The sequence below is a fragment of the Nycticebus coucang genome, chromosome 14, assembly GCF_027406575.1.
Source record: "Nycticebus coucang isolate mNycCou1 chromosome 14, mNycCou1.pri, whole genome shotgun sequence".
Lineage (NCBI taxonomy): Eukaryota > Metazoa > Chordata > Mammalia > Primates > Lorisidae > Nycticebus > Nycticebus coucang.
Genome location: NC_069793.1, coordinates 54,036,175 through 54,046,369, shown reverse-complemented (window position 1 = coordinate 54,046,369; position 10,195 = coordinate 54,036,175). Strand labels below are relative to the sequence as shown.

Below are 10,195 nucleotides of genomic sequence, written 5' to 3'. Positions count from 1 at the left end.
ATACTGATCTTTCACCTCCATGGTTAAATATAGTCCTATTTTATTTTCTTCACAGCTGTTGTAAATTATATTGAGTCCTTGATTTGACTCTCAACTTGGTTGTTGTTAGTATGTATAAATGTTACTGATTTGTGTACATTGATTTTGTAATCTGAGACTTTGCTGAATTTATCAATTCTAAGAGTCTTTAGAGTTTTCTAGATATAAGATCCTATCTTTGGAAACAGGGATAGCTTGACTGACCTCTTCTTTCCCGATTTTGATGCATTTCTCTTGCCTGTTTGCTCTGGCTAAGACTTCCAGTACAATGTCTAACAGGGCAAAAGACATGAACAGAATTTTTAATGGCTAACAGACATATGAAAAAATATTTGATATCACTAATCATCAGGGAAATGCAAATTAAAGCCACAATGAGATACCACCTTATTCCTGTCAGAATAGCTATTAAAATGTCAAAACACAACAGATGCTTGCACGGGTGTAGAGAAAAAGGGATGGTTATCCACTGCTGGTGGGACTGCAAATTAGTACAACTTCAGTGGAAAATAGTAGGGAGAGTCCTCAAAGAGCTAAAAGCAGACATACCATTCAATCCAGTAATCATCCCACTACTGGGTAGCTACCCAGAGGAGAAGAAATCATTTTATCAAAAAGACACATGCACTCCAATATTTATGACAGAACAATTCACAATTGTAAAGATTTGGAATCAACCAAAGGCCCATTGATACATGAGTGTATAAAAAGGATGAGGTGTATATGCATATGGCATATTACACAGCCACAAAAAGGAATGAAACAATGTCATTCACAGCAGCTTGGATGGAACTGGAAACCATTATCCTAAGTGAAGTATTTCAGTAATGAAAAAATAAATACCACATGTTCTAATAAGTGTGAGCTAACTGATGGGTGTACATGGACACAAAAGGACACAAAGAACACAAAAAACTAAGAAGTAGGGAGGATGGAAGGGGGCTGAGGGATAAAAATTTACCTACTGGTACAATGAATGCTGTCCTGGTGGTGGGAACACTGTAAGTTATGACATCAGCATTATAGAGTGTATCCATCTAACAAAAATTTTTGTACCCCTTAATATTTTAAAATTTAAAAAATCATAAACCAGGAAGATATAGGAGATGAGGATCAGGGATAAGAAAGGGAAAAAAAGGAGGGGCTGATCTGACCCCTGTGAAGGAGCCCACAGTACAATGTCCAAGGGTTGGGGACTTCCGGCTTGGTTCTGGGAGACACTAATATATCCAAAGTCATCTAATTTGGGGTTGGGATAAGATTTTGACTGAGATCCATAAAATAAGGAGGCATTTGACAAGCTGCCAAGGTTTGGAAATGTGTTTTTATTTTCAAACTCAAGTATGTGACATTCTACAGTTCAATGCTAGCACACCCGTGTGAGGCTTAATGATGATGGGAACAGCCAGCCAGTGATACACGAATCCAACATTTCCCTCTCCATTTCCTCTGTTAGGGTGCATAAAGGGAGCAACACATTTCACTTTTTGGCAGTCAGAAAGGGAAGGTACCTTTAGGAGGTGACATCAACCAGACTCACAGGGCCAACCAGAAGTGGCAGGCTTCAGAAGCATTTAGAGAGGAACTTTTATTTCAGATCAATGCCACTATTGGATGTACAAGACCTGTTTCTCTCCATTTCACTATTGCTTTGGCAGCAGCTCCAACCACTTAAGGTTGATCTTTGCTTTCCAGCCAAATCAAACCAATGAGTACTTTTTCAGCAATGCTCTTGTAAATTTGGCTACTCTTCTCTTTTTCGGAAATGACCTTTTCCTTGACCAACCTTTACTACAAATGGAGTAGTGCAGGAGAGGGCCTGGGCTGGAAGTGCTCTTGCAGGACTTTCTGTGGAGCAGCTGAATGTGCAGAAGCTCTCTGCATCTGCTTTCCTGGCCTTTGACTCACCTGGAACAAAGACGGGAAGCTTGTGGCCAAGTGTACAATGGACCAGCTCAGCCTGGTCCTTCTTTAAGGGAGGCTGAGACTGGAGATTGCCCATCTAGAGTCCTACCCCACAGCCACTCTCTAGAACTCCATTCACAGCCTGCCTTTGTCTCTGAGGACCTCATGTAGCTAATGCTCCTTCAGTTGTATCTGGACCCCCTATAGAGGCCAGGTAAACCATTCACTAATGCCCCCAAAGTCTCTCTGACCTGCACTGTACCTCTTTACCTTAATGGCACATCCTGGGCCAACCCTGGCTTGGGCTCCTCTCACAGTCATTTTTGAGCCACTATAAAGGATTCTCCTTCAATAAACATGGTACTCTAAAGTGGGGGTTTTGGGGGGAGAGTCCTCTCTGAAGGGAGTAATTGGATTGAGTCCATGAGCTTGGAAATGGTATTTCTAGTCTGGTCTCATTCCTACTCTTTTAAAATAGACTGAGAAACGTTAGAATAAGCTGAGGCTAAGAAAGATGCTACTTTTCCCATTGCCCATTGAGATGGTGGTGATAGTGGTGGTGGTGATGGTGCTGGTACTTGGAAGCATGCAAAGTATCAGCTGTCCCAGGCTATTCTTTACCACCTTGAATGCTTTTTCTGATTGACATTTAATGACACCTTCCCAAGTATAAGCCACCATGCTAGGCACTTACCCAAGAGATAAGACATAGATACATAAATAGGTTATTGATATAGGTAGGTAAAGATAAGTAATGAAAATATTTAGAAAATACTGGAAAGCACAAAGTAGGTTGTATATGGTGGGTAATGTGGAAGGGAGGTCATCAAAACCTGCATGGAGGGGATGATTTTTGCACTTGGTCCTGAAGAGTAACCAGAAGAAAAAAGAATGACTAGAGAATTTCTAGTGAGTGGAGGTCCAGAGCTGCAAGAGAAATCACTTAGTTTGGGAACCAGAGATGTTTTGGAGTAGTTGAAGGGTCATGTGAGGGATTAAGACTGGACTGTAAGGCATCCAGTTAGGAGACCATTAGAGAGGCAATAAGAGCACAGTCCTGGAGCCAGCCTACCTAGGTTTGAATTCTAGCTCCATGATTTACTTAGTGGGATGTCCTTAGCAAGTTTCTTGTCCTTTTTATGCTACTGTTTCCTCATTTGAAAATGGGAAGAGTAGTACCCACCTCATAGATTTTTATTTCTTGAGGACTAAGTGAATCAATACTTACAGAATATGGAGAACCATATGAGCATTAGCAACAAAAGTAAAAAAATAACAAAAAAGCAAAAGCAAAACAACTATAACAAAACCTACACAGAAACCAACACCCACAAAACTGATGAGGGCTGAATGAAGGCAGAAGCTGTAAAGGTGAGGAGAAAAGCCAAACTGAAGATGGGATGTGCACTTTCAATTTTATGACAATTTGGAATACAATTTCAAAGCTTACAGTTAGGTTGGAAATCTCATTCGAACTGAAGCACTAAGGTGCAACTGCACCCTTGCCTATGGGCACACACACAGAGTACAGACAACACTGAAAACACACCTTTCCTCCTCCTTCACCTGAGAGAGGGGTTAACTGCTTTTAAAAAAGAGAATAGGAAATAGATAGTACTGTACAAGAGCTTAGAATCAATATTTGCAATAAAGACCAGTAATTCTGTCAATGAAGCCATGTGTTTTCAGTGTTTTTCAAACATCTTCAATCCATGTGGCAAGTTCATTGAATAGGTGCCTGGTGACTTCCCCACACCTAGTGAAAGTCTGTGGGTTGGCTTGACATGCATCTTATTTATCCAGAGCACACACCCATTGCACACTTTTTTAGGGCTGTTGGTTTTGTGCATGTGTGTTGTGTGTGCGTGTTGTGTGTGTGCAGATGGATAGTAATTCACATCTTCCCACTTCATCTCAAGCACTGAGCTAAATTCAGCTATAGATTTTTTTTCTGAGAATCCTTTCCTACTTCTGCGAAGAGAAACTCTGATTCCAACAGGGAGAAAGAGAGGTTGAAGGATAGTCATTGAAAATTAAATAGTAAATGGGAAGATATTCATGTTGCCACTCCAAATTCCAGGTCTGATCCTTAGGATCAGTATTAGTTGTTATGCACAATTCTTCCTGATAGCCAATTGCAGAGAGAAAAAAGGAGAGAGTGAGCCTCTTAATGCCTCCTCCCCTGGCGAAGGTGTTTTAGTTCTTTCTAAAGCAGAAGAACTTCCCTTCAGTTAGACTTCCTTGGTAAAGGTGATTTCTTTGTCCACTGGATGCTTTCCCAGGCAATATTCTTGATCTTCCAAGAACATTGAGTCACTGTGTATGAATAACTCCCACAGAAGTGTTGAGGGTGAAAGAACCCCTCATTCCTGATGGGATGGGCACCAGCGTGTCCACACCTGGGCCTGACATTATGCTTGGGGAAGGGGCAGTAGGCTGGGCACACCAGACCAGAGCACTGGCCAGGTATCAGGGCTTCCTACTGCTCGGCAGGCTGCTCATGCTGGAGGCCTGAGCTCCACCAGGAGTCCCTCTGGGCTGCTGAGCAAGTGGATCGTCCAAGGGGCCCATCAGCCTGCTCCACACAAGAGTTATAGGAATTGTAGAGCCCCAGCACAACAGTCAAGACCAGCATCACTGCAGCCATCACCCAAATCACTCGCCAGTGCTGACACAGTTTGGGATACATGACTTGTAAGAAATGAAGCAATTCTTCAAGTTTGCTGTCAATGAAAACAAAAAATAGGTGGATGGTTTAGTATATTGGGCAGACATATGATACCCAGACCCATAGTTCTCTCTCTGGGGATACTGTCTATGCTGTGCAGAGGAACACTTAGCAACAATAATTCAAAATACACCAAGCTTACTAAATGAGAAATCTCCAAAGTCATGGTCTAAGAATTAATAGTTAAGTTTTCCCAGATGATTTTGATGCCACGGGTCAATAGCCTTGGTCTATATCACTCTATTTACTAGTTTGATCATTTATTCATTCACACATGCCCTACTCTATTCATGGTATTCCTATTCGTATCACCAATATTTGTATTCTCCCAAGCCCCAGGGTACAAGATGGGCCGATCTATACTCCCATGTATCTAGACTAGCAGGGGACCATTGCATCTTTTCAGCCACTTAGCTGCATTAATGATCCATTCCAAGTACTGACCTGCCCTTGCCTCAGTGCTCAGATGCATAGCTCATGGTTCTCAGTCCCACATCTGTGTCCAGAGCAGAAGGAACTGTGCTAAACTCTCAGAAGTTTGGTGTCCAGTGAGTAATGCCAAAGGATCAGATCAACCTCAAGAGCTCACTTCAAACCACCTTAAAAGCAACCAGAAGACTAGTAGGCACTAGCAACCTCTGGGTGGTGTATTCAAGATACTTTCTCAACCTCATTGATATTTGTTCTCTAATTTCTCCGTCCTGCTCACCCTTTCCTTCTTTCATTCCCTCCCTTCCCTTCCTCTCTTTCATCTCTCTTTCCTTTTCACCTCTTTCCTCTCCATTTTTCCCCCTTTCCCTCTTGCTTCTTTCCCAAGTGCCTTTCAAATTGTCCTGTCTCTCTGTGGCACAGTGAAATGACCTGCTTTGAGGAGTCTGGCGAAGCCTTGGACACCTTCACTAATTTTTCCTCCTATTGAAGAATTAGAAAAAGAAAAATGAGATATGGAGCATTACTAAACCAAGAAGGTGGGGAAAATTGACAATAGGGCTTGCACAGACATTGTGAGATACACAGGCTATTTGCTGAGAAGCAGAGAGCTCTCAGAGCCATCAAAAAAATGGATGACTTACAATGGATTGAAAAACTCAACAAATACCTTCCTCAGAAAGGGATTGGATGCTCAGAGTACCTGCCTTGGATAATGAGGCCACCGGGGACATCACCATTTCTTTTCCATGTGGGAACCTCATCAGGTCATTTCAGGCACAGTTAAAGCAAATCATTGACTATTTTCACAACTGTTGAGAAGGGAGATCTTGGAGATGGACAAATACCTTCTTTCAACCCATTTAGATTCTTTGGATTCCAATTAGATATAATTAGATACAAAAATGGAATCTTTCTTTTGAGTTCTATTTCCACGCTCCAAAACAAGTTGCCATTGTGGGGAGAATCCCTCTCTTAAGTAGGGCTCTAAGGTAGGAGGTCAAGACCTGTCTTTGTGACCCTAGCTGGTCACCCATGGCTGGTCTTATGAAAGAGGTTAGAAATAGAACTCATTTGGATGTCAATTTTTGGTCATTACAAGTAAACATCTGTTTTCTGAGGGCTATTGGAAAAGCAAAGGACCTGTCTAAATATAATCTTAACCCTACAGTGCAGTTTTGAATAGGCAATGGAAGAAAAGACCAAAGTTCTCCATTCCACCTATGAGCACTACTTGGTCAATATATTATATTGATGTCAGAAGACTGTGTTCTCTGTTTTATATGGTTAAGATATTGGGTTGATTTTGCCTAAAGTTCATTTAAGCCAACACTTCAGAGAGCAATGTTTATAACATTAATTATTATATATAATAGAGAAAACGTTCAGACAAAAAGATTTTTTGTTTGATATTAAATCTCTTGAATAAGTGGTCAGCTGCTGGGCTTAGCCCAATGTTTTTTTTTTTTGTAGAGACAGAGTTTCACTTTATGGCCCTCGGTAGAGTGCCATGGCATCACACAGCTCACAGCAACCTCCAACTCCTGGGCTTAGGTGATTCTCCTGCCTCAGCCTCCCGAGTAGCTGGGACTACAGGCGCCCGCCACAACGCCCAGCTATTTTTTTGTTGCAGTTTGGCAGGGGCTGGGTTTGAACCCGCTACCCTCGGCATATGGGGCCAGCGCCCTGCTCACTGAGCCACAGGCGCCGCCCAGCCCAATGTTTTTAAAAGTGCACTAAGTAGGAAATGGCACTTTTAATGACTTCAGACCTTATTAGTGAGGTGCCAACATTTCCTGGGGGAATCATGTTTGGATGAGGTGCCTGCAGGCTACTGTGTGTCTAAAGGACCCAGGAATTGGTGAGGATTTCCTGGCAATGAAGACAACAGCTCTTGGGACCAGTTTGGCTTGGGTCACAGGTGAGGAAAGACACTTATGGCTGTGAGTGGGCAGTTTATATAATAGTAACATCAGTCTTAAAGAAGATGATGAAGCCACTGGGCCTGAAAACGTGAAGCTACACCCTTGTGCTGAAGGATGAAGGTCATTCCAAGATCTGTGCTCAGGTCTGGTATCCTTCAGCTGAGGTACAGGCATGTTATTAACACCAAAAAAGTAAATCCAAGAGGAAGCAAAGGTTGGGAGACAGACAATGGCCTCTCTCTTGGGTGACAGATGCTATAAGGGAGCCATTCCCACGAGCTGCTAACCAGGAGCTGGATAGAAATGGACCCAAGCAAAGCCTTATTTCCCCTCGGGTTTCATGAAATGGGAGGGAACCGCCAATTGTCTGTGATCAAATTAGTTAGATAAGGATTTGTGCTTTGTAAACCAAACTGTTTATATTCCATGTACTGTCTGTTTATTTCTTCTTTGTTCTTTCTCAGTGTTTGGAAGTATTAGAAGTTCCAGCCTATCTTTGCTGTATTCAGAGATGCCAAAGGAAGGGCTTTTGTCCAGGCTTGGGCTTGACAGCATTAAAAGGGAGGAAGGCAATGTGGTGGCCTGAAAAATAAAAGCAGAGGACCCCCAAGAGGGAGAAGAACAGGGTCCAAGTATCTGGAGCAGAGAGCCTTCATTGTTAAACTGGGAGATTCTTTTATTGGGGAAGTGGTGTATATTATTAGCATAGATTTGTTCTGGATGGCAAAGCATTTTCCCCAGCTCTTCTGATAGCTCCTGATAATAGCATTGACCCAGGAAGGCAGCTCTCCCACTTCAGTTGACTCTTCCACCAACTGGGCTTTCCTAGTAGCTCCTACAAATGTTGTAGCTCATCCATCTTGCTTCTAATCTCCACTTTGTTACCTTATTCATTGCATGCATGTGGCTTCCAGAGTTTGCCAGCAATAAGGCACAGACACATACCCTGTCCCAAGTTCAACAGCTGATTAGGTAATTAATCACTTTGTCTGGAGCTACCCTGGACCTTTGGCTAGTCCAGGGGTCTAAAAACAAAGATTTTGGTGAAGTATGGAAAAGTTGCTATAACTACATTTTTAAAAATCAGAATTCAAGACCTGTGATTTGAATGACCTAATAGAGATAACAGGGCTGAATCCATGAAATTGAGGTGGCCATTACATCTATAGGGCAGACGTACCCTTCTATGGGCACTAGTTTATTCTGTCCCTTAGCTTTTATTTCTGTGGGCTAATTCAGGGCTGTGAGGTTGAGTCTTTATCCCCATAATACTTCAATGCATGGATCCCTGGAACAAGATGAGGTTATTTCTATTACTCTGCATCCTAAAGGCCGGGTAGGAACCACAGTGGGACAGGATGCAGGATCTGTAGTCTCTTTATCTACATGTTATAGCTCCCCCTCCACCAATTTAGGTACCACTTGAAATTTTAAGTATTTTAAAAGAAATACCAAAGTATTTTGTATTTCAACCTAAAATGAAGACACTGTCTTGATTACCAAGTTTGATTGGCCAGCATGGACTTTTTGGAGACTCACCTTTACCACTGAGCTGAGTTCCTCACCCTTACCATGCATTTTTCTCTTCCCTTGTTCTTATAAAAGAACTGCCTTGAGGGCTTCAGGCCAGTTCCCTTGAACTTGGCCCTTCCATGGAGATGGCTGGGCTGGAAGGGATTCTACTCAGGGTCCTTCACTCTGTCTCAGCCCCTGATAGCTCTTAATTGCTGCCTGCACCTTCCATGACCACTTCTGACCCCTCAGCTCTTGCAAATGTCCCATTGTTAACTATTTTAACTCTTTGGGATTTTCTCTAACTACTCCCCAACATGAGTGAGCCCTGGGTTTCTGTTGGCTACTCACTTGGGCCCCACACCCACTTTTGCCCTGGAACAGTATTTCCAGGGCAATTAGATAATTAAGTGAATTATAACTCATTTCAGCAAGGGCTCCAAACACAAGCCTCCCACCTGCTTCTCTGGTCCTTTTCCTCTTCCTCAGTTTCTTCGACCTCTTCAGGTTCCTCGGGACTCTCACTCTTCTGTTCCTCCTCCTCCTCCTTCAGGTCTTGAAGTTCTTTGGTTTTCTTTAGACCTTCCTGATATCTAGAGGGCAAAAAGGAACAATTGATTGCAAAAAGGCCAGAGGCAGAGGATCCTTTCCTGAGTTCCTAGGGGAGAGGATCCAGCACTTCTGATAACTGCGTACTTCCTGTGTCCACACAACAGGAAAAAGCTGGGAAGTGCCACTGAATCCCAAGGCACCTCATGTCAGTACAATTTCCCCTCAGTCCCCAGTCATCCTTCCTGTTTATGTGACAAAGTGACAAACCTGACAGGGAAAATGTGGGTACAGGGTCTCCTGACTGGGTTCTCATCCCATAAAACATTCTGTAGGGATAAAACAAGATTGCCTGTGCTCTCCATGTAACCTTGGAGCTTCAGCTTGTAAAACAAGCAGATGACACCCATCTCACAGGGCACTGAAACATTTTTTGGAATTGTCAGGCACACAGCTTGAGCTAAAGAGATACTCAGTAAATGCTTACAGAGCCAGTGGAGGAACCCCCTGCCATGCACAGTTGTAGATGAAGAGACAGGCTTTCCAAGAGGAGTCCTTCTGTTTCCTTCTCCCAGGATCATTATTACCCTGAACATACTCTGACTCACTTGTCCTGCAGCTGAGTGTGTGACACCAGCAGTTTGGGTGGGCAAAGCCATTGCTGCTTGTGACTGCCACAGAGAAGCTGCATCTTCCTCATGAGTGCTGGGGACAGGAGAAACTCTTGAGTACAGTGCCTGGTCAGAGGTGACTCTCTGCCTTAACGCTTGGGCCCTGCTCAGGATTCTGTCTTCCCAGTGGCTGACAAGTAGCTGTCTGTGCTATTGAAGCTCAAATAGAGAAGGAGACAGTTGGCAAGAGAGAGGGACTCAGTTTATAGTAGGAAGGGTGACTAGAGCAGTTTGGGGAAGCAGAGTCGCAGCTGCTTCTAGGCAGTGCTGGCAGCAGCTTGACCATGCTGAGCACATGTCAGGAAGCCTTAGGCTCCACCAAGAGGAACCCACTGAGGAGACCCCAATTTCCAGACCTTTTCTGATGACTTTCTGCCTAAAAAGAAGGCGGTTTAGTTATTGTCTAACCACACCCTCTGACCCTGCTTCCTCTGTCC

General features: G+C 43.3%; 1 protein-coding gene across 2 annotated transcripts in view; it reads right to left on the bottom strand.

Moving 5' to 3' along the window:
- Positions 1 to 577: 577 nt before the first annotated feature.
- The window catches only part of IRAG1 (inositol 1,4,5-triphosphate receptor associated 1), a 141,567-nt gene continuing 131,949 nt past the window's right edge, over positions 578 to 10,195 (bottom strand). Inside the window, exons 19-20 of one of the 2 annotated variants that reach the window (XM_053561928.1) lie at positions 8,997 to 9,131; positions 578 to 4,667 (exon numbers count right to left, since the gene is read on the bottom strand). In XM_053561928.1, the coding sequence (XP_053417903.1) occupies positions 4,424 to 4,667; positions 8,997 to 9,131 (379 nt within the window). In that variant the 3' untranslated portion in view covers positions 578 to 4,423. The remainder of the gene's footprint in view (positions 4,668 to 8,996; positions 9,132 to 10,195) is intronic. The other variant, XM_053561930.1, reaches the window with a different exon arrangement.